General features: G+C 33.0%; 4 protein-coding genes and 1 long non-coding RNA gene across 5 annotated transcripts; 2 read left to right on the top strand and 3 right to left on the bottom strand.

Annotated features, from left to right (window-relative positions):
* Positions 1-421: 421 nt before the first annotated feature.
* On the bottom strand, positions 422-3276 carry LOC108470876 (uncharacterized). Its single transcript, XM_017772378.2, has 7 exons — positions 2895-3276; positions 2692-2791; positions 2474-2569; positions 2315-2367; positions 1521-1569; positions 1095-1142; positions 422-891 (listed from the first exon to the last, which is right to left on the bottom strand). Exons 1-7 carry the CDS (start codon positions 3122-3124, stop codon positions 805-807), a joined length of 663 nt encoding a protein of 220 aa, XP_017627867.1. The 5' UTR covers positions 3125-3276; the 3' UTR covers positions 422-804.
* A 2046-nt stretch (positions 3277-5322) lies between these two features.
* On the bottom strand, positions 5323-6284 carry LOC108472616 (uncharacterized). Its single transcript, XR_001869571.2, has 2 exons — positions 5928-6284; positions 5323-5660 (listed from the first exon to the last, which is right to left on the bottom strand). It is a non-coding gene; the product is annotated as an uncharacterized LOC108472616 (long non-coding RNA).
* Positions 6285-10009: 3725 nt separating this feature from the next.
* Positions 10010-11204, top strand: LOC108472488 (short-chain dehydrogenase reductase 3b-like). The gene is made up of 2 exons (XM_017774025.2): positions 10010-10184; positions 10284-11204. The coding sequence occupies exons 1-2, from the start codon at positions 10171-10173 to the stop codon at positions 11062-11064; spliced, it is 795 nt and encodes a 264-aa protein (XP_017629514.1). The 5' UTR covers positions 10010-10170; the 3' UTR covers positions 11065-11204.
* A 6271-nt stretch (positions 11205-17475) lies between these two features.
* Positions 17476-18286, bottom strand: LOC108470443 (ubiquitin-40S ribosomal protein S27a). The gene has a single exon (XM_017771755.2). The coding sequence runs from the start codon at positions 18145-18147 to the stop codon at positions 17677-17679; it is 471 nt and encodes a 156-aa protein (XP_017627244.1). The 5' UTR covers positions 18148-18286; the 3' UTR covers positions 17476-17676.
* Positions 18287-20740: 2454 nt separating this feature from the next.
* On the top strand, positions 20741-23837 carry LOC108472918 (E3 ubiquitin-protein ligase hel2-like). Its single transcript, XM_017774484.2, has 7 exons — positions 20741-21473; positions 21622-21924; positions 22041-22249; positions 22335-22383; positions 22476-22565; positions 22676-22738; positions 22866-23837. Exons 1-7 carry the CDS (start codon positions 21306-21308, stop codon positions 23643-23645), a joined length of 1662 nt encoding a protein of 553 aa, XP_017629973.2. The 5' UTR covers positions 20741-21305; the 3' UTR covers positions 23646-23837.
* The last annotated feature ends 1297 nt before the right edge of the window (positions 23838-25134 follow it).

Here is a 25134-nt window from a genome sequence, read left to right as displayed (position 1 = left end):
GATGAATAAAAAGCATTGGATGAACAATTCAAAAAATTTACTTCTTGTTTGTTTATGTTTATTTATCAAAATAACCATGAATAAGAATTTTAAAACTCATTTATTAAAAAATAAAATATGAAAAATAAAATTCGTTTATAAAAGCTTAAATCTCTCTTAAAGCTTGTTTAAAACACATTTATTGTTCTAATTATTAATAATATTATTATTTTTGTGATTTTATTTATTATTAATATTATATCTAAAATTTAAATATGTTTTGATTGTTTGTTCAATAAACACAAATTCACATTATTTCAAACAAACAAACACAAACAGAAATACAAATTTAAAATTTGTTTAGAGGTAAAAGTTTTGTAATATTTTTTAATAATTAAGCCATGTAAAGTTTACCAACAGCAAAAGAGATGAAGCAACCAAATTATTAAGAAAAAAATGATTTTATTAATTAATAAAATCAAGAAGTTAGCACAGCACAGAACATAAGTGATATGCAAAATCAAAACAATTTGTCAAAACATCACCTAAAGTCAACCAAAAGACACCATAAGATTAACATAAATCACTTCTGTTCCTATGAATACATACAAACAATTAAGATTCTTGCCATTCATAAGCATTTATGACTTTAGCTGCCACATATAAAACCATCTCTCTTTCATATGCAGCTCCAAATTGTTGAAATTCCTATCTATAGCTCTCAATAATGTTAGATTAAAATTTAAGAATACAAATAAAATGTTTTGATAGGTTTTGAACCCAAACCTTTCAATGTACCTTAAAAGAAGAAAATAAGAGAGATGATTATCGTGTTGAGCCTGAGCTTTTAGCAAATTTTGCAAACCGATCCAAACCACTTTTAAGTAAACTTTCAAGGAAAGGTTGAAGTGCCTGAATAATTTAACACAGTAAGAAGATTGATTACTTCATGTTAGCTCAAGCACGAGGTATGATTTCTACGACAATACTAAATGAAGCATTATCTATTTTGCTGCACATCAAGTTAAATGTTAGTAGTAATTTTCATCTTTCCCAAGGTAAGAAATTCTAGGTGTTCGCCTCGACAACATGTTTTTCATGGAAAGAATACTTACAGATGCCACCGGAGCCAAAAGTTGAGGAACTTCATATGAAACTGTCAGCTGGAAAGGAAAATTGCAACAAGTAAGCAAAAAACTCCAAGTAACATCCAATAAAAACTCATTTGCTCTCTACCCTATGGCTTCCCTGATGCAAGAGATGTAGCACAAAACTTTGGGAACATTTTGTCATTTAAGATTCAAATTTCCAGCCAACAATATTTCGTCCTGACATTATTTAAAGACAAGAAAAGTCTCTGTTTTAGAAGTGACTATGGCTATATATCATATTGGTCAGGCAACTTGCATATATGCTGATAGATTAATCAACTACTGGTATAAGGAAGAAATTTTGATATAAAGTGGTTCATTACTTTCGAGGAAACAATAGCAATAAACCAGAAAAGCATCAACTCAAAGTATTGTATAGAGCAGTCTCACTTCTATTAGACATGATGAAGGCCCTTTTGGATAAAATCGAACAGCACCCCTACCATGTAAAAATCAGGTTGTTAAGATTCTATCGTCAAGTTGAGGCAAATGTCAAAAAGAGAGGTTTAAAGGAATGCAATAAAGTGGAAACAAAGATATTATCTAATTTTTTTCATTGCATGAAATGAAACCAAAGGAATTTCAGGGTCAAGCACAAACAACACTCCACGTAATCATGTTATGCACAAAACAGATAAATGTTTTCAGTGAATGTGCTAATAGATAATCAATAAGTGGCAAAGCTTAAGTGTATGAAAGAGCTTTGATTACTTGTGCTTCAGATCATACTTGAACGAACAGCAGGCAGAAACTGAAAAGGAAATGCTCAAGTAATATAATTTTATGACTCATCCAGAAGGCTTCTCATTTATGATAACAATAATCTAAAGCCTTTCTTCAATGGTTCCAAAGATCATCTTTCATAGCATTCATTTTGGGGGAGGGGGTAGTTATCATCTTTCATGCTTTCATTTTGTCATTTTCATCATATTTCGGGAATAGGCAGCACCTGGCAAACGAATAAATTGTTTTGGCGATGCTACAAAGTCCCAAGTCAGCACCCAATTTTGCAGTATTGCCTTAACGGCGTGCAAGAGTTTCCCAATGGGATTAATTTATAGAGCTTCGGTGTCGACAAAACAATAAAAAGGCAAACTCATAAACTGAACTAAAAGAAAAATGAAAAATTTGGTTTATTCAAGGAGTCAATGGAATTCCTAATACTGGGTTGTTTTTTTGCTTGCCTGTTAGGAAGACCTTCCAGAGATCTCCAGTGAATTTTCTGATTTGGGATGGGCTGCACAAGAAAATAAAGATCAGTTGAAATGAAATTCATACAAGAACTTATCGATTGAATAAGCAAAAAGAGGGCGAAAAGGAGCGAGGTCAATCAGGTTCCTTACTTGCATATTTCTAGCAAGCCAGGAGTATTCAATATCACGACCAAATGCCTTATATTTCAACGACCACCGTGACAAATCAGGCTTGTCTTCCAATACCTGATTAGAACACAAAGAATCAAAAATCGAAGTTTCCAATGAAATTATCACTGTCTGCCACAACATTTTAAGAATAGAATACGGAGTGACCCCTGCAACACATTAGCAATATACACAATAACCTGGACAGATGAAATGAATGGCATCCAATTGGGAATTGCTTCACGATCAGAGTAACATTTGTAAGCGACCGATGCAGGTACATCAATTTCCATCTTTGCCCTGAACCCATTTTACACACACACACAAAAAAAAAAAATTCAGTCAACGAGTATGTTCTAGTGAATAGAAAGAAGAGAAGGGAAGGGAGGATGCCAAAACTTACGTGCAATCCTGCCATTCCATGACAGGAGAAAAGGGCCTGGAGGAAGTGAAAAAAGAGGCCTTCTTGAAGGACCCGTATGGGATTCTAATGAAGATACTGTTCAAAGACGGTGACTTCAAAGAGGAGATTCTGCAACTGGATATGGCGTTAAATAGGATTGCATTTCCATTAGTTGGGAAGACATGGGTGAGCCTAAGGGAGCTTGAGGAAATTGCAAGTGAAGAAGACATCTCTTACAAACTTACTGGTAGCACAAAACAAAATGTACAAAGGGAAACACAAGGAAAGATATAAGGCGACTGGACGCCAAATTCCACAAGATCCGCCAGCGCAGCACCCTTTTTTTTTTGTTCTTTTCCTGTAATAATGATGGAATGCTGGAGTGACGGGGCGGGACTTATTTAGCAAAACGGACCAATAACCTTTGCCATGCGTGTACGGAAAGGAAAGAAACCGAGAAATGAGGCCCAACAGTATGATTGGTTTGGTAAGCGCGAGTTTTACTGGTTTTGGGCCTTAGACCGTTTATAAGGTTTTATTTAAGGCCCCCATCTCGTTGAATGGGCTGGGACAAATCCTAATTTCATTCCATTTTAGTCTCTCTTCTTAAATTTGTTAACTATTTAATAAAATATTTGTACGGTATTTTTAGTGAAAATACATTTACTAATTACTAACAGATTTTATAATTTTAACATACTTTAAAAAATTTAAAATATAATTTTAAAATAGAGATTTTAATTCACACTTCATTTTTTTAACAGATTTTAAGAACGATGCAAAATTAATTTATATTAAATTTTTATAATAAGTATAATTATAACCAAAAATGTAAATTGTTCCCAAAATTTTTAAATTTTATTTTAGATATGTATTTTTCCGTTTTTATGGTTTTAAAATTTTATATCTAAAAAATATTTTAAATATTATTTTACATATACTATTTTCAATAATATTATTTCTAGGTGCTTTTTAATTACTATTTTAATATTTTTTAAAACAAATTATAAATATTGTTTTAAATGTTCTAAAAATAATATTTTTATTTAATTTATAGAGTTGGTTAAAATAATTATATATGAGATAAATATTAAAATTATATATGAATTTTGGTTTAATGTGTAATTATATACATAAACTTTGATTTTACGTAATTTTATACATGAAGCATTTATTTAATCAAATTCTCACAAATTATTAACACAATTATTGATATAATATCATTTTATGTTTGTATTTTGTATACACGTATAATTATATTTATCTAATATAAAAATAAATTATTGTACTTATTTAAATGTGTATGATTGAATCAAAGTTAATGTATCATAGATACATTTAAACCACAATAAAAGTTTTATGTGTACAATTGCACTAGATCAAAGTTCATATATCAAATTACATATAAATCAAAGTTGATATATAATTTTAAAATTTACCCATGTATATATATAACAAAAAGTAGCGTATCTATGTTTTCTCTATTTAAATTTTAGAGTTAATTAAAGATAATTTCTAGAAGTTTTCATTATCCTTAAATTGTGCTTTTAGATTATAATTGAAAAGTTTACGTTTTAAAATATCAAATTATTTAAGGTTTCAAAACCCCATCTTTTATTTAACCTTCAAATACTTTTAATATATTTAATTTTACTTTTAAAATGTAAAATTAAAAAATATTAAAGCTTAAAATATACCAACCAATTTTATTTCAAAATTTCAAAATTAATTTTACTTACTTAAATATACCATATCAAATTTGAAAAATATTTTTAAAAACAAAGAAAAAATAACCACTATAAAAGTAGAGCAATATAATCAATAGAAGTAATGTTTACACAATGTCTTTCAATTGCTTTGGCTTGGCAACAAAGTAGGAATACTTCAAAATGTAGAGACCAAACGATCCACCTTTTCCCTGGTATCAAGCTTGGAGTGTACTGGGAAAAACAAAGAGCTAAATTTTTTTACTAAACGACCCAAAGTATAATAGCAAGAATTGGCGATGGAAGAATAATTACATGGCGACTTCTTTTCTCTACATCAAATCGGAGGTAGTGTAAGTCATGGGTATTGATTTCAACCTTCCAAGAACCACTCAAGCCTAAATTCCTTCAGATTTTTCCTGTTAGCAGAGTTGTTGGCAGATGTGAATTTAGAATTTTTTTTAATTGTTAAAATTGAATTATAAATTTATAAAAGATTAACGTATAATTTTATTATATATTAATTTATAATTTTAACATTTTGCAATGGATTAAATTGATTTTTTTCATTTTTGGGACAAAATTTTAATTTTATCGTATGCATATAAATTTATAATTTAATAATTTTTAAAGGGTTAAATTGTAATCTCTCATTTTAAGGAAGGAAAATCTTACCTACTCCTTGCATTTGCCTTGGTTGTTCTCAAACCATGAAAATTCCATTTTCTTTACGATTAATATATTATTCACTGTTATGGCCCAATTCAGCCCGGGACCCATAAACAGAAATCAGAATAAACAAGTCCACTTTGTTTACCAATTCAAACATTACATGGGCCCAACCATAAACAAAACCCAAACCCAATACAAAATTGAAACCCAAACTAACCCAAGACCCCAAGCCCAATCCCATAGCCCAAAAGCTCAAACAATTTTCAGCCAAACCCTAAGTAGACTGCCCTTGCGCCGAAACCAACAGAGCGCCTCCCCGCACGTCGCGCGTCTCCTCCGAGTCGTGTGCCATTTCACCTCCACGTCAGAGTCCACACCCACCACGCACCTGCAAACAAGCAAAAGAGGCTGTAAAATCGGCTATAAAGCCAAATTGAATCATATGTAAAAAGGGAGATTTTTTGGGTTTTTCCCGATTTTTTTTGACTCATACAATAGCAGAGAATATACGAAAACGAGCCATATCAATAAAAGTCAGATTAAAGATTCAAGAGGTTTTTTTCCCTTTCTTTCTTTCTCTTTTTCGCTTGTTTCTTTTTGTTTTCTTGTTGCAAGTTATTTTTTTAAAAAAAAATTCGAAGGAAAGGAGACTTACCTAATATACCTCGTGGTTCGGGGCCGGAGGTCGAGGCGTTGAGGCGCCAATGACCCTCCTATGCAGCTCCCCAAAGCAGAAACCCTAGCAGAAGGATAGGGGAGCTTTTCTTTTTAAAAAAGGGGGCTGAATGGCAAAAGGGAATTTTGCACTGCAGTTTAAATGGCCCAGATCCGCACCTTTGTCCCTCTAATGGTCCATTTGCGCAACCAGTCCCTTTCCTCTGCCCCTGCATCCAATTAAGCCTTGTTTTCTTTTCTTTGAATGCTTTCAAATTATCCCTGAAATTTGTGCGGACACCCATTTCAGTCCGCGTCAAATTGAACTGTTTTGAGGTTTGGTTTTTTTGTTTTTTTGATCCCTGTTGATCATTGCTCCTCGCATTTTAGTCTTAACATTTTTGTGGTTTACAAATTATTATTTTTCAATTAATTCTGAATTCATATTTTATATCAATCATAGATTATGTACTACTCTTATTTTCCCGTATATTATTTAAACATGTTGTTTTGTACCACTTTAATTAATCGTACATTGTTAAGTTTTTGTTATCTTTTAAATTTTTTTTATTTTTCTTATTTTTTACATTAATTGGCTATACGATATATTGATTTCAAAATTTTCTCTTATAGCACTATACTTTAAAAATTTATACGTTATTTCTTTTCGTGCATAAATATATAATTACACAGGTTTGTTTATTCCAAACATTTTAATTATAATTAATAGTTTATATATATATATATATATATATATATATATATATATATTATATTAGGTTTCCATTTTATGCATATTGCTTATTTAAATTGACGCATGTACTGTAGTATTACCCTTTTGTATATACATTGTTTACTTTCAAGCTTCATTTATATATCATTACTTTATATATTATCATCATTTCCATCTTCTTGGACTATTCCAAATTTCGATGTAAATTGTCTGTTTCATATTTCTAAATACCATTTCCTACATCATTCATCCGTTTATATGCTTTAACAAGCTCACCACAGATTATTTGTGTTAATTTGTTTGGTATTTGCTCTTAATCTCTTGGTCCTCAAATGCTGTGTTAGTACTGGTATAATGTATTATATATCGTCATTACATGGACCCAAAATTGTTCTTTTCAAATTTTACATCATGGCCATTTATTTTTATAATGTTCTATTCACGTTTCATGCTTGGAACTTTGTTTTTACATTATCGCATCGTGACTCAAATTTCAATGTTCCAACCAAACAAGTATATTTTGACCTGGCTTTTATCATTGTTAATTGGAACCCTCTCAACTTAATAAATTGTTTCGTGTTTAGAGGTTCGACAAATTCTGCCCAATCGTGTTAGGTTTCGATTTTTCGTTCAGCTAAAATACGGAATATCCTTTGAAAATTTTGTCCAATTTTTTTTTTTTAAAATTAAAAAGAGGTAATATTTCGTGTTTGGAAGGTTAGGAGGTCGTGCCCAATCGTGTTGGGCTTCAATTTTCCATTCGGCTAAAATACGGAATATCCTTTGAAAATTTCGTCCATGTTTTTTTAAAAATTAAAATGAGACTATATTTCTACTTGGGGAGTTTGGGGAATCGTGCCCAATCGTGTTGGGCTTCAATTTTCCATCCGACTAAAATACAGAATATCCTTTTGAAGTTTCATCCATGTTTTCTCAAATTAAAATGAGGCAATGTTTTGTATTTGGAAATTCGATAAATCGTACTCAATCGTGCTGGGTTTTGATTTACCGTTTGGGCTAAAAAATAGTTTTAACTGCAAATATTTTTAGAATATTTGCAACAACTTTAAAAAATATATAAACAGTATAAAATAAAATAAAAATTAACCAATTAATAAAAATCATTTAAATAACAATTTTAAAAATACAAATACTGTTAAATACATTTAACAATCTAAAAACATATTTAAAATTTTAATATATTGTTAAGAAATAAAAAATGTATAATTTTTACTTGAGTTTTTGACTAACATTTTTACTTGATTAGAATTAAAATGTTTTAAAATTTTAAGTTAGTAATGCAAACACACATGCTTATTTATTATACAAACTTAAAAGGAATAAAAATATATATTCTACGTTTTTAATGAAGTTAATTTTAATATCTATGTAGTATTGTGTTAAACATGGTAAAGTTTTTGTTTTTAATAGATTTTAAGATCAATTTTATTTTTTAATTTGTTTCACAATTTAATTTTTAAATATTTTTATTAATAAATAAAAAACTGATTTCATTATAAATTATGCTAAATGATTTTTTATTAATATAAAATTCATAATTATTTATATTAAATATATGTTTTTAAAAATTTATTTTGTGAAACAAATTAAAAAGTAAATCTTTTTAGATTATAATTTATGCTAATTGAGATTTTTATTATAAATATTTTTATGCTAATTGAATTTTGTTATAATAAGGATTATTTATAGGATTAGTTTCTAAAAGAATTAAAATATTTTAAACACTTCTTTTAAAATCTTAAAACTGTTATTATAATTAGAAAGAGATTTCATAAATAATAAAGTAATGGATTGCACAAATACTTTTTCATCTAGGTTTAATTTAGAAAATTGTGTATATATCATATACATATAATAATCTAATATATCATTTTTATCCAATAAAATATTCAACTAAAAATATACAAAAAAATTATAAAATAATTTAAATATCTTTTAATTGATACATACAACGGAATTTGTGTATCACCAGATAAGAAAATTAGTATATATATTAATTATAAGGTCTTAAGTCTCCAATGATATAGAGGTTTAATTTATTGACACGTGACATACAGTGATGACACATGACAATTATGTTATTTACTTCATTTTTATTATTTTAAAAATAAAATATAATTTTAAGATTACAATACATTATTTAAATAATATCAATAATTTATAAATTTAAATATTTAAAATACTTAAATTACACACTTTGGGTTTTATAAAATTGATAAACCGTTTTTTGAAATGAAAAGAGCTCATTATAAAAATCATAAAATTGATAAACTTTTAACAATTAAAAATTCATATTAATGGATCAAAATTTAATTTTATAAAACTATTAAATATTTTAAAATTTTAAAATAAAATCATTTCAAAGATATATAAAATATATTTTAATTTTACAAATTTTTGAAAAGGGTAAACTGCATAAATGGTCAGCCAACTTTCATAAATTTTCATTTTAAGCACCAATAATTTTTCTTTTCATTCAGGAACTCTCATTACTGTCAATTTTCATTTTTGCCACTCTAAGGTATTTAGATTAACAGAAATCCGAATTAGCATTTTATAATTATAAATAATTTATAAAATTTCCACATAATATTTAATTTCCATGTCATTAAGAATTTCCCCAAAATAAAAATGCCGACTCAGATTTATGTTAGTCCAATTACTTTAAAGTGGCTAAATTAAAATGAAAAGAAATGGTAATGGGAGTGCCTAAAATGAAAAAAAATTAGATACCTAAAATAAAAATTTATAAAAATTAGATGATTATTTGTATAATTTACCCTTTAAAAAATAAAAAAAATACACACAATAAATTTGTGCATCGAAAAAAAAAAACTAGTATATATATCAGCACCCTTCAAATGCATAACATTCAATTATGAATTGTGACAGTCATATTCTGAAAGTTGTGTCGAAAAGTAACTGAAAAAAGAAAACTACAAGAGGATCTATTCATAACCCATATCTCGAACATCTCTAAAATGGAAGATAACAAATAAAATATAGTAAGAAAAGGCAAGTCTTCTGTACCAATAATCGCTTTGCCTGGGGATGTGCAAAAGGTATTGACGACAAGATAAGCTCATAAGCAGTGGTGATTAATGGAATCATGTGAAGATGCTATCTTAGTTGTATTCTAATGGAATAAACTATTGCCTAGTTGCAACTACATATAAAATAATACATCAAATTTTCAATTATACAATGAATTTGCATGGACACAAATTGTTTAAATCAAATTATAGAGATTTGCAGTTGACTTAAAATCAACGGTTGATGAAGTTCCAAGTCCCCAAAAAGTTGTGCTTTCACCACGTTTAAATCAAAGATAAAACCAAGGTTGATTAACTTCTGTCATGCACTAACTTTACACAGTTGCTTACGGTAAGTACCAAGTATAGTCTGCAGCTTAGTAAAAATCCTATAAATAGGAAATATCACAGAGGTCAGAAAACAGCAGATCCGAGGGCCTCGCTAAAAGACTTTTCAGATGTCTAACCCAAGGTATGTTCATCTTTGTCTATTAGATCTGCTGTCGCTAATTAACATTGCAGTTGTATCTCAAGAACTGAAGCCTGCAAATGTATGTGTGTTACTTTCTAGGTTGGAAGGTAAGGTGGCTCTTATCACTGGTGGAGCCAGCGGTATCGGTGAGGAGACGGCGAGGTTCTTTGTACAACATGGGGCTTTGGTTGTTATTGCTGATGTCCAGGATGAGCTGGGGAATCAAGTCGCTGCATCGATCGGCCTTGACAAGGTTAGTTACCGGCACTGCGATGTACGAGAGGAGAAGCAGGTTGAGGAAGCAGTAAGTTTCACAGTGGAGAAATATGGGAAGCTGGATATCTTATTCAGCAATGCGGGTACCCTAGGCTCGTTAACCGGGATCTTAGAACTTGACCTGGATGACTTTGACAACACCATGGCCACGAACGTTCGAGGGGTGGCCGCCACGATCAAGCATGCCGCTCGAGCTATGGTGGCTAAAAACACACGTGGATCCATCATATGCACTGGAAGTGTAGCATCTTTTGTAGGAGGAACTGGTCCCAATGGTTATACAACATCAAAGCATGCTATCGTAGGGCTTGTTCGAGGAGCGTGTAGCGAGCTAGGGGCTCATGGCATCCGAGTCAATTGCGTTTCTCCCTACGGAGTTGCCACGCCGCTCGCTTGTAGAGCCTACAATTTTGAACCAAGTCAAGTGGAGGCCAATGGTTATTCGGCGAGCAACTTGAAAGGTATTGTGTTGAAGGCTAGACACATTGCAGAGACAGTGTTATTTCTTGCTTCTGATGAGTCCGCTTATATCAGCGGCCAAAACTTGGCTGTTGATGGAGGATTTACTGTGGTTACTCACAGTCTTTCAACATTTACGGATTAATGGTTGTGGAAGCCAATTTTTGATATAATTCTCTGTAGCATTTATCAGTAAAGTTTCTTCGACTTGCGAGTCCAACCTTGTTACCAGTACATTACATGTGCATTTTCCCTATAATCTGCATTCTGCAGTGCCTTTTTTAATCTTTTTTCTATTTTATACTTGACAAATGAATAAGTCTTGTCTGCCATTATCTCCACACCTCCTATTTTTTTCACCCAATTTTCAGCCCTAAAGTTCGTAGTAAAGGAATATGCATCAAAGGAACCCTCCAAAGTAATTTTCTCTGTTTCTACTATTAAACCGTACAAAGAGGGGATGTTCTACTGCTAACTAGTTCAGTTGATACCAGAATTTAAATTTTGCTAATTAACTTAACACCATTTTAATTTTTTTAATTTTAACCCAGAATTAATCGACTAACTAATTTTAATTAAATTCAATTAATTTTATAATAAATTTGAAAATTTTAAAGCATAATATTATATATTATCTCAAAATACCATCACAAAGGACATACGCTTAATGCTCGGTAGGATCTCTAAATTATACTCAATTATCACTTTAGCACTTATAAATTTTTTACTTTCACTTTCATACTTTTTTGCTTTTAAAGAATTTAACTTTTATACTTAAATTATCATTCTGTTATACGATTTAGCCCACAATGTTTAACAAATTGACGCTATCAGAATGCACTTCGTCACTTTATTTTATTTTTGATATTTTAATTAACTAAAATAATTTTAAAGAAAACATTATATAAAACATTTCAAGATTTCAAAAGTTCAATTTAAAAAAATTCTGGAAAATCCTGGAGAATATAAATTTAAAATTTAAAAATCAAAATAATATATAAAAACTAGAAGAAAAAACTCAAAATTTCCCAAAATATATATTCTAAAAAATTATAATAATTTATTTTAAAATATTTTTTACAAAACACCCCAAAATATACAAAATTTCTAAAATCCAAAACAATATATCAAAATTTCAAAAACAAATTGAAAAGTTTAACTCAAAAATATAGATTCTAGAAATTGAAAATTTAAAAATTTAAAATAGTTCTATAAATTGTAGTACTTTAAAAGTGAAAAACATAAAAATAAAAACTGATTTTTTAAAATAATTCAAACGAAAATTTAATTAGCACTTGGTCAACACAACTAACAATGGTCAGTGGTGTTAAACTTTGGTCAAAGTCATTGATATATTTTATAAAATACACAATTTTTTAAAAATTTTAATTTCTAATTTTTTTGGAATATATTTTGTAATTTCATAATCATGAATGCCATGTTTTGCTTTTGTAATGGTTAGAAGGTTCCACGTGGCACATTTTGATTGATGTCACATGTACTATTATAAAATTTGGACTTAATTGAATATCAAAATTATAGCTTAAGTATCAAAGTGGGATAAGAAAAATGTTTAGGTACTAATATGAGAAAACATATATAATTCAGAAATTAAATTGACATATTAAAACAACTAGAATAATTTTATATATGTAAGCTGTGACTAATACATCGTAATATTGAATATATAACTGATTAATTAATAAAATGTCGATGACAAACAAGGAAAGGAGGAGACAGTGATGGTTTACACGGTGGAGGATGTGCAAAGAGTTATAACAAGAGGTGTTCTTTTTTTATAGTGGAAAAGGTGTAATGGAGTGACATGAATCCTTCTTAAGGATAACGAAATTATTTATAGGTGAAGGTGACCTTCTCTTAACTTTGGATATTGACATGTGCACAATGCAAGTTCCAAATTGATCAGACACTTGGGAGCACTATAGTCTTCTAGATAAGCGGCGATAGGATAAAGATAAGGTGAGATCCCACATGTGAGCCATGCTAGAAAAGACCTATCATATGTTTTTAACAAGATAAACAATAAGAGTTTCACGTGTTATATATATGTATGTTCAGAAAGCTCAATCTTGATAAGGTGCTACCCTTGACGAGGTGTCGACTAGCAAAGTTGTGCCATGACGAGGTAAAGGCAACAAAGCCTAGATGGAAAAAGTAGTTCAAAAATGCCCCAATTTACGTTCTTGGTTTGTAGTAATGAATGCACATTGGGTGAAATGGTAGACTTTTGGAGAGTGTCTATTTTGGCGTTATTTGAGGTTTCACTAAATGTTAAAAAGAATGTGTTCAATCATTATTGGCCAGTGAATTGATAAAGCATAATTTAGGAGACACATGCCGTTTTTATATTGGTTTTGGGAAGTTGTATCATTTTGAATCTTCACTCGTACTGTTTGCTTCTTTATTTATATAAGGTGCCTTTAAGAGTTTTGTGGAATTTTGGCTTCTACACCTTTAGAGAAAAAGGTTTTGAGAACAATTTTGTTGCTCAAGCTTTTGCTGGAATCCTCATTGTCAATGGGTCTTTGGAAGAAACAAAAAAGCAACTACTAACGAAGCTCGCACTGGCAAAGGTACATCTTCTAAAAGGAAGGGAGCCTTGCAGGAGACAAAGGAGCCTCAACAAAGTAGAGAAGAGGCTTGCAATGCGAGAGAGGAGGCTCGCCAAAATAAAGGGAAGCACTCAGCTCATTAACGAAGAGATGAGCCTCGTGAAGATCAATTGCTTGAATAGCTCAAAGATGTTGAAAAATCTAAAGGTCGTCAGTCTATTGCAGCTCCAATTGAGCAACATGCAGCTTAAGCAACAATTGTGAACAACCATCCTGTCTGTAGTGTATGGCAACAAAAAAACTGAGAAACTAAAAATTGACCTTAACTGAGTTATTTGAATGATTTATGGATTATAAGTTAAAATTTACGATTACTTAAACCGAAATAAATTCTATTTTTATTTAATTTACAATTTATTTTAATTTTTCATGATGTGAAAATAAATAATTTGTATTTAAAATATTTAAAATAACTTATAACAAATTTTTTTCAAAAATCATATAAAATTTATTGATTATTTTTATTTACTTGAAAAATTATGTTTTTAGAAATATTTATGAAACCCAAAAGACTTAAAATTAAATTCATTTTGTAATCCAAAAATCGAAAACCAAGTTGAATTGAACTATAATAGACTTTTTGAAAAATTCAAAAAGTCTGATCCAACTAAACCAATCTATCCCCTTCCTGTCTGTAATGCGGCTACTAAAGTTAGCGGTGATCCATCCATTAGTTCCCCTCGAAGGTCGTTCATGGAGTTATTCAAGTTGGTTGGGAGATCTTATCCCCAACATTTTCACAGTTGAGAGATAAAATCCCTTTGGGGTAGTTCCTCTACACTCCTGCAGGTGTGGCTGCCAACTGGGATAGGAGCTTACCACGAGCTGTTGTAGAAGTTGTGTATCCAAGTTAAGCTTCTGGAAGAAGCGATGAACTTGTCCGACTTATAGTGGCAGAACTTATGGGGACAATTGATGTACCAGCAGGGGAATTAGAGCTCATTCTTCATGGTTTAAGGCAAGTCTTTGTAGAGGATGTTGCTGCCAAGAACCGCGTTACAAAAGGAAGCTAAACATTGGAAGAAGTTCTACGCTTCCTTGAAAAGAAGTTTCGCTGAGATGGAGTAAAAGCCAATAGTAAGGAGAAGAAAGTTGTAGACTCTGAAAAGTTGGTCGCTGAGGGGAAGGCTCATGAGATGGATGCGAGGATCCAATTAGAGGCTTTGAAGAAAGAGAATGACGTCTTAGCAAAGGAAAAAGCTGGGGAAGAATCAAAGTGTTAAAAGAAAGGGTGAACTGAGAACCAAGGAAGCTGAACTTACAAGCTTCAAGGCTACAAAGGAAGCTGACCTAGAAGACTTAAAAAGGAAAGCGTAAGCCAATATTAGTGATACATTGCCTAAGATTAGGCTCAGTACTACTCTTAGTATCCAGGCTTTTAGGTGCCCTCTCAATCTTCACGGTGTAGATTTGCAGAGCCTTTTTGGAAAAGAAGGTAGCTTGGGTATCGTAGATCCCTTGAGCGAGGCTTAGGATGAATTTGTTAAGGAGTGAAGGGATTCTGGGAAGATTTTTCTTGCTCCTGCTACCCTATGAGAAGAGACAGGTACCCCACAAATGATTCAAGAAGAGAAAGCTATTGAGAAGGGTAATAATGATGATAATGTTCCTGATTTTGGCAAGGTAGAGGCTGCAACTAATGTAGCCGCATAAGACTTGGTTTTAATTTGCTTCCAAATTGTAATCTTCTTTCTTTTTTAATGGATGAATACTTATTTCCTTCCTCTCTCGCGCTAACTACTTTGGAATCTTGGTATCTTTGATATGGCAAGATCCATGGTAGATTGTCTACTTTTGCTTGCAAACGTACTATATATGTTGATATAATAACTCATAATATCACTATTGTTGAAGAAATGTTGTAATTGTTGACTTGGAAGTGCTTGATCTAACTTGTCAATTCCAAATAATCATATTTGTTAAATATTTGTCTTTAGTACCAATCTTGATCAAGTGATGGATGTTCGCATCTCCTTGATAGATGATCATGTGCCATACACGGCCCAACTCAACAACGGACTCTCATTTTGTTGAATTCGCCAAGCACTTGGGTTCTCTGTAAAGTAAAAAGAGAAAACCCTAACTCAACTCTATGATGATATCAACTCATTGAAAAATCACTTCGAAGATTCACCAAAAGAAGTTACCTTCCCTAAAATAATTTCTAATAGTCATCTGCAAGAAGAGATTAACTTCATTTTCCTCCTTAGAAAAAGCTACAAAATTAAGAACTTCGAATCATCCCTAGCTGTTGAACATTTTAACCACCATAAGTTCAAAGTCCTTCCTCAAACGCTGGAGGTTGTCCAAGTAGGGAGTCGGGGAGCTAACAAGTTATGGATTATCGAGAGCTGAGGCAACAATCATCAGTTTAGTGCTATTAAGGAACATGAAGCTGAAACCATCAATTATTGGTTGACAGCAAGAATATATGGAGTGAACAACTCGAGAGAACCCTCCTTAATTGGTCTGCACATTTCTCATATTTGCTGCAACCGTGGCCAGTGCTTGCTTTCCTTTACGCTGCTTAGTTGGCTGCACAAATCATGGCTCCTATTGTTCCATAACTGTGCATTGATTGACTGACAAATAAAAAAATGCTACTGACACTGTGACTCAAATCTCAAACAGCGACATCTGACTACACAAAGTTCTGATCTTCGACAGCTTAAATCAATTGCTATTGATTGCATATCTTTCATCCTTGAAACTTTAACACCAATTGGCTGCTTAGAAAAAGGGAGGGCTAAAAACTGATACAACCACCTTAATCTAACCATGACCGTACTAGTATATGGTACGATTTTAATCCTGCCCAAATTAGGTAACTTCTTTCCCAGGTCCCCGATCTTTCATTCCCTTAATTCAGTGAGAAAGAGAATTCGAACGATGAAGAGTTGGGGTGCTAGTTTAGAAAGCAAGTTCCAGCGTCTGAGACCCCATCTGTTTCAGCTTCTTGTATCATCAAGAAAGTTAAAACGGACCAATTATTTTCTCCTAGTCGACTGGGATTGTTTGTCATCTGTTCTCAACGATTAAATCATGAGAACAATTTTTTTTACCTCGATTAATTAACAAGCTTGTTGTGAAGCTAAAAAAAGCATAAGAGTAAGAAACAATAAGCTTTAGGAAATGACCAGATCACTTTCCTTCCAATAAGCATATCACTAACAAAATGGATTAGATCAATGCAACACAAAGAGACTACTACAAAGTTCATTCTTTAGTTACGAATTAGGGTGATCAGAAGGGGGGAATACAACTCTGATTCAGGTAACTAGAACCGTAGGATGAAGGCAATTTCATCTCCGTCCATTTTCCCAACTAGCTACACTTTTTTTCATCCTCCGAAAATTCATTTTCCCAATGGTAAACAATTTCATAAAAAAAAAAAATCTTATAACAGGAACTATTATCTCGAATTTGTACAATAACCTCCAGCAATGCAATTGACACTAAACAATAAGCATATCATTGCATTTGCAGGGATCAGAAAGGCTCTTGGTTGGATATTTCTTCAATATACCAGCCTACCAATTTAATATACGATGGCATCAATTAGAGTGATAAGAGAATACTAATAAACCAATACAGATAGTAGACTCAGGAATAACGCAAAGCTGGAGCCCATAATTCAATATGCAGGATATCCACTCTGCTCTATAAATCCCATAGCATGTGTGGCATATGAAGCAAAGTAGGCCTTTCACCCATCATTTTCAATCAATCATAACTTGCCATGCTTCGAAGTTAGGAAATATTCATATAACCTTAAATAAATGGCTTATGCCGCCTCTGGTAAATCCCAAATTTCACGCATACACAAATCCAACATAGCCAAAAATAAAACATAATAAATAAGTAAAAAATAAAAAAGCAAATCCAATCATCTACAAAACATAAATAAGTAGAATACCACATAATTTGATTCAAAAAGCTGATTTGATAAATCATTCAAAACTCCAAAATCATACCCAAAGTATCATAACATAATAAAGCATACATAAATTTAAAAAAGTTCAACGATTACGGAAAATCAAAGCCCTAATGTTCATATTGTAAAGAAAAATAGCTATAGATTCAATTTTTGCAGGACACTAACCGAAGGTAGAAGCGGACTCTACTCAATCCCCACCAGCCTTCTGGTAAACGTAAGTGAGCCCACACTTACCGCAATAGTGCCTATCAAAATGGTTAGCCATGAAGGTCCCGGCGCCACATTCCGCATTAGGGCACTCTTTTCTCAGTCTCTGAACCTTCCCGGACTCATCCACCTTGTAAAACTGGAGGACGGCGAGCTTGACCTTCTTCTTCTTGTGCTTGATCTTCTTGGGCTTGGTGTAGGTCTTCTTCTTTCTCTTCTTCGCACCTCCCCTGAGACGGAGGACAAGGTGTAGAGTGGATTCCTTCTGGATGTTGTAGTCGGCTAAGGTGCGGCCATCTTCGAGTTGCTTGCCGGCGAAGATAAGACGTTGTTGGTCAGGTGGAATGCCTTCCTTGTCTTGGATCTTAGCTTTGACATTGTCAATGGTGTCCGAAGACTCGACCTCTAGGGTTATAGTCTTCCCCGTCAGGGTTTTGACGAAGATCTGCATCTTGGCGATGGGCGAAGATGCGCAAAGAAAAATGGGAGTAGAAGTACAGCGGCTAGGGCTCTAAAATAAGAGGAGAGAATTGGTTGTAGGGCATTGTGTAACTTGAAAGTGCGTAACTACCCATGCTCATTTTACTTATTGGGTCATTGATCTTGCAATTGACCGCATAACACAGCCCAACTAAGCCCTAACGTAAAGTATCTTTATTCATCCAAAATTCAACTGAAGTGTCAGTCTGAACCTGTGTTGGAGGTTCCATGAAGCCTTCTATTCCATGTAGATAAAAGCACTTTAAACTAGTACGGTGATAGCTGAGACCGAGAGTAATCATTTCCATGGTTAAATATGAAAAATAAAATAAAATATTTAAAAAATCATATAAGTAATTACATTTGAATGTAATTGTTTTATATGTGGACTTAAATTAAAGTCTAATTGTAGCATCTAATTATTTGCTCCAATTTTTACGAGCGAGATTAAGAATTGGAAGGATGGCACGAGATAATTATTCATAATGACCTTAAATTTATTTAAGAAAAATTTAATCACCTTTTATAGGTTAAACATATTTAAAAAATTAAATATGAATTTTTTTTATGTTGAATCTTTTTAATTTGATCAAAGATGAAGCTTTCCTTAAAAATACGTCCCCTAAGTTAAAGGCCCAAAAGAGATAAAGAAACCTTAATCTCAAGCCAGACAGGTGAGGGAGCATCTCCACTGTAATCAAGCTCTCATCAGCATTAAACATGAAAGCAAGGGAGACTTGCGGCAATAATAACCTTTGCGGGCAACCATCAGGTGGACAAAGTTCTCCGTAAAGGCCCTCGCTTCCCATGGCAATGAACACATTGAAGCAACTTAAAAAACGAATAGAGAAGTTCAAAAACAACACAAGGAGCTTGACAAGCCCAAAAAGGGCTCATCATAAAGAGAACCTTCAAAGCAGAACACGGCTTCCAAGCAAAGGGAACAGAGACCTTGTTCACCAAGGGAGAGGGAGAGCCATGACGGCTCAAACAAGCCTCACCTATGAAAGGGAGACAAAAAACTCCATAGACAAACAGATTAAAGGGATATTGTACATTGTGGAAGTAATTTTTATCAGTTTAAATGTCTTTGCCATGTCAACAAGCTGCCATTATATTTGCCAATCCCAATGGAAATACTACACAAGTAATCCAACTTTTCTGCCTTGAAACAACATCACATTATTCTGTATTCAAAATTCATATATTATATTTTTCATGGTGGGTTTAGTTAACAAAATAATGTTTGTTTCCTTGCAGAAAAAATTACTTAACTAATTTAGGTATTAGTAAGGAAGAATTCCATTTAATTAAATAGGTTATCGGAAGGAAGATGTTGCACATAGTTTATGTCTACCTTAGATCGGACCTTCAACAAATACTAAGTTCAATCTTAAACCGAACTTTGGCAAATTTGAGTTTCAAAGAACAGTTGTCTTCAATACTTGGTCTCTGGACAATTTGTGTGTGGTCAAGGCGATAGAAAGAAAAGTGGAATTTTATGCTATCTCTAAACCGTTGAAGAGGGTCCCTCTCCGTACCTTGATCCTGGTTACATGGAAAACAACTACATAATGATGGTTGAAACTCAACACTAATGTCTCTTCGATGGGAAATTTTGGAATTACTGGAGCAGAAGTGATCATAAGGGACCAGTTGAGTAGTTGGTATTGAGGCTCTCGCAGACACATCCCTAGTGCTACAAGTGTTCAAGTAAATTTATTGATTTTGTGTGATGGTCTCATCTAAAGGTGAAACTAGAAAATTGTTTTAGAAGTCAAGAATGAGTAATAAGTTTTTAAAGATTAAAGTACAATTTTATCGTTATATTAATTTATAATTTCGTAAAATTTGAAGGGATTGATTATATCAATGTCATTGACCTTATTTCAACATTAGCCTTATTTCTAGTAGTTTTGTTACTAATATTTATCTTTTTACTATTGTCTATATTTATAGGACACTCCTAAAGAGGAATGAGATGCTCGTTATTAACACATCTTGAGAAGGGATTAGGTGTATGGATATTCTCACTCAATTGAGAGTTAATTTTCAAGCCCCTAAATGCAAAAGTTTTAATGCTTTTAATCTTTTTGTTCATTTGTCTTAATCCTCTGACCAATTAAACCCAAGGCATATTGACCTATTTGAACATCCAATTTTACAAACAAAAAAAATTATTTTAATCTTTCATTTCTTTTAACCTTCAAACGGGTGTTATTTGTCAATTTACCCCAAAATAAATGCTATGCCAACAATTAATTAATTTTTATTTAAAAATTCAAAATAAATTATAATAAATTATTTTAAAAACTTAAAATGTTTAAAAGTATAAAATGATAAATAATATTTTATATTTTTAAATTTTTAAAAATAATTACTAACATAACATAAACATAGATTGTTATGTGGATGCTTCATCAACAAAAGTAACAAACATTAATTTTTCTATTTATTGAGAAAATAATATAAATTTAAAGATTAAAAATACAAATAAAATAATAAAATAATTTTATATATATGTAAATATGGTGAGCCAATTCGCCATTTGACTTGCATCCTTATTTTGACCAAAATATTCATCAATATTCTTTTAAAATTCAAGAGTTGTCTCTCCTTTCCCTTTTAATGTTTGACGAGCAAGTCGATATCACAGCTATAATCTTACTTGGTCTGCACGTACGCTGACTTCCAACTGGATTTTTTCTTTGTCCAATTCATACTCTCTACATGTATAAACTATATTTAGCGAGGTGTTAATATATAAATAATAAACTATGCTAATTTACTGATTCTTACATTTACAGCTTTAAATTATCACTTATATTTTAAATTAATTTTAAAATATTTTATAATTTTGATTTCTCACCTTCCATGTTTCCGGCTAGTAACTTCCCAGATCCGTCCGCCGCCTCCTCTCCTACTATGAACCATCCAAATCCCACGTCATCAACTAATTTTCCTTTTACTTTTCCTTTAACAGAAGTACAACACCACTATAAATATGAATTATTTCTCTCTGAACAAAAACAATTTAAGATTTTCATATAATTTTTCTTCACAACGTTAGTTCTCCTATCAATTGGGTAGTGCGATTAGGGATTCCTGGAATATAATCAATAAACGGAGATGGATGATAGCTGCGTGGTTTGTGCTGACAATTTGGAATGGGTTGCCTACGGCGCGTGTGGTCACCGAGACGTGTGCTCCACGTGTGTTGCTCGTCTCCGCTTCATCTGCAACGATCTTCGTTGCTGCATCTGCAAGACTGAGTCCAACGTCATCTTTGTCACTAAGGTTAGAGCTTTCCTCTTGCTTCTTTTTATCGCCAATGTCGATTTCGAATTGAAACTACCGTAATTATAGCGTTTGGTATTGTTTATAAATTCACCTGTTGTTTATATAGACACGCACATGTATGATAAGTATTCTGCTCTTGTTCCAGGCTCTAGGGGATTACACGAGGATGATCAATGATTTCTCTGTATTGCCAACTGAAGTAAGGGAAGGCCGGGTGGGTTCATACTGGTACCATGAGGATACACAAGCATTTTTTGATGATGTTGCTCACTACAGGATGATCAAGGCAATGTGTAGGCTTTCTTGCATTGTATGTGACAAAATAGAAGAGCAATCCAATGCTGGGATCAAGCGGAGGGGAAAATTTAGGAACATTGAACAGTTAAAAGGCCATTTGTTTCATCAGCACAGATTGGTTATGTGCAGCCTGTGTTTGGAAGGTCGGAAGGTATGAGTATGACCAGTGTGGAGCATTCCTCTTTTTTGTTGAGTCAGTTGTTTGTCCATCAAGAAAAGCTTTGTGAACGCATCAATTTTCTCATTGGTTTATTTTGGACAATGTAGGTATTTATCTGTGAACAAAAGCTATATACTAGGGCACAGTTAAATCAACATATAAACACAGGTGACTCAGAGGTGGATGGAACTGAGAGTGAGAGAGGTGGCTTCCGGGGGCATCCCATGTGTGAATTCTGCAAGTCTCCATTTTATGGTGATACAGAGTTATACTCACACATGTCCACAGAGCACTATACATGTCATATCTGCCAAAGGTAATGAGGGTCTTCCTGGTACCAATTCTTTGAATACACCCTAAAACAAGTGGGCTTAGTTTTGCTTGTTCAATGTTCAATGCAGACAGCATCCTGGACAATATGAATATCACAAGAACTATAACGACCTTGAGGCAAGATGATTTCTATATTTCTGTTGCTTTCTCTCTTTTCCCCCTTTTTATCCTCGAAAGTTAATTGAGATTATGGAAATCATCTGCCACAGATTCATTTTCGCCGAGATCATTACCTATGTGAGGATGAGACATGCCTTGCCAAAAAATTTATTGTCTTTCAGTCTGAAGCTGAACTAAAGGTGAGTCCTTGGGGCATATCTTTTCGGTTATTTGAGTGTGTCCTTAGTTTAGCTCAATTTTTCCTTTTCTCATAGGCAGTTATTGCTTTTTCCCTTTTGTGTCCTTTCAGAGGCATAATACCATTGAACATGGAGGTCGCATGTCTCATGCACAGCGCAGTGCTGCTTTACAAGTATGTATCTTCCTCTTAATTTGTGGTCTCCTCATAAGTTGCATTTTCCTTAATTCATTCACTTTTATGTATCTTTTTGGGATGAATTGGTTACTTATTGTTTGGTTAATTAATTGTACTTTTTCAGATACCAACAAGCTCTCGATATCGTCGAAGAAATGATGATACTCGTCGTGGAAGGGAGAGAACATCTCGGTATGAGCCATCTGATAATGACCATCGACTTTCAATGGCCATTGAGGCAAGTTTGGAGACGGCCAGTGATCCACCAGCATCATCTTTTACACAGGCGGACTCTGATTGTGGAGACATAAATGATATTTATCCACTTGTCCAGCCTTTTGAATTGTTATCTGCTACAGTTTGTGAATCATCTTCTGGATACCTTCAAGCATTAGGGGGAGGTTCTAGGGGTGCACCTTTGCAAGGAACATCTTTTCCTCCTCTCTCCACGCCTGCCAGTTCCAGTCAACAAACACCTAAACATAGCTCAGATGGCTTGCCTATTAACACTATGGCAGCGCATCTAAGGCGCCAGAAGAATGCGAGTACAAATGTTTTGAGTTCAGCCCAAGAATGGCCAAAAACAAGACACAGGCTTCTACAAGCAGCAAGCAGATCAAGTCAGGTTGCACCAACAACAAATGTTGCAGCTGCAACGGCACTTGGAAATAATAATGGGTTTCCGCAGTTAAGCTCTGCAAGTTCAACTCATGCACATATTCAGGTTCAGTTTCAGCCCACTACAGCAGATATATTAAAAGCATCTGGTTCTCCAATGAGTGGAGGCAGCACAAGTAGGATTAACCACTCTTCATCAGCTCGAAATCTTGCTGATGGCGGATTTTCTGGACCTTCCCTTTTTGATTTTCTTCCAGTTTCTGCAGCACAAAGGCATAAGGTGTAATACCCCTAACCTGTATCTGTTTCCTGTATCTGTTGTCAGAACAGGGTTACGGAGTATTATTGGAGTTTACAGAATAATTACACATAATTCTTGTCATTTCTTATTTATTATCGAGACTATTCATGTTATCCCTTAAATGGATCCTTGAGGCCCAATTTAAGTATTATAAACAAGTCGGGACTAAATCGAAAATTTAGAGAATTTTTTACGAAATTTTAAAAAAATTTCTTAATTGCAGAGCACACACGCTCGTGTGGTCAAGGGCCATGCCCGTGTAACCATAGGACACGCCTGTGCTGCAGGCCGTGTCTAATCCTATGTAACTCTCTGACTTGTGCCACACAGTCTGCCACACGCCCGTGTGTTAGGTCGTGTGATAAATTATATTTTTTTTACAATTTAGGTACAGGTTTCACACAGCCAGGCCACACGCCCGTGTGCTAGGCTGTGTGTCTCATGCGGCTGGTGGACACACACCCTTGTCTCTGACCGTGTACTCAATTCTAAACATTTTGTTTCTAAATTTTAAGATGCAGGGGACACACGGCTAAACTACATGCCTATGTTCATGGCCATTTGTCGCACATGGCTGCGACACACGCACGTGTCTCTGCTCGTGTGGACAAAAATAGGCCATTTAAAGGCCATTTTTCTCATCCTTTTTACAATCAACCTGTAATAGCCGACTTTCAATAATGTCGGGAATAGTGGTTCGAGACCACTAAATTCGACAAATAAGCTCGTAAATTTATTTATTTAATAATTATGAGCCAAAATGTGATTTTTGAGAGATTTTTAAATTAGTAATTTGTGTTTTATAAAGATTTATTAAGTTAAGAAATTGAGGAAAATAGGTATCGAGATCTCGATTTTATAAATCGAGCAGTAAATATTTTTATAAATATTTACGGAGCATCAATAAGATAGTATTAAAATTTCGTCAGAAAATTTCAACGTTTGGGTGGTTAATTAAATAAAAAGAACTAAATTGAAAAAGGTGTAAAAGTTGCTAAAAGGATTAAATAGCTCAATTGTCAAATGAGAAAGGACCTAAAGTGTAAATAAGCCCATAGGAGAAATTTTGCGGCAATAGCTGAGAAAAATCAAGAAATGGGTGAATTAAGGGCAAAATTGAAAAATTTCCAAAATTAACTAAATAAAAATGGGACCAAATGGGAATATCTAGAATTCTCTTCATTTTCATCAGCTGAAAAACAACCATGGAAGAGGGTTCAAGCTGATTTTCATACTCTAGCATCATGTAAGTTTAATTCTTGCTTTCTCCTCGAAATTTTTATGTTTTTGGACTTTTACAATTGCGTCTAACTTACTATTTCATTAGTTTTTGATTCCATGGCTAATTTTTAAAGTTGTTATGGATGAGTGCTGGAAGCATATGATGAGTAAACATAGAATTGAAGCTTTAATTTTAATATATGATGATTTTATCAAGTAAAATTGACGGAAATTGATTTTAGGACCTAATTAT

Source organism: Gossypium arboreum, chromosome 11 (assembly GCF_025698485.1).
Source record: "Gossypium arboreum isolate Shixiya-1 chromosome 11, ASM2569848v2, whole genome shotgun sequence".
In the NCBI taxonomy this organism is placed as follows: domain Eukaryota; kingdom Viridiplantae; phylum Streptophyta; class Magnoliopsida; order Malvales; family Malvaceae; genus Gossypium; species Gossypium arboreum.
Note: the sequence above shows the minus strand (reverse complement) of the source record. Positions and strands in the feature narration are given on the sequence as shown.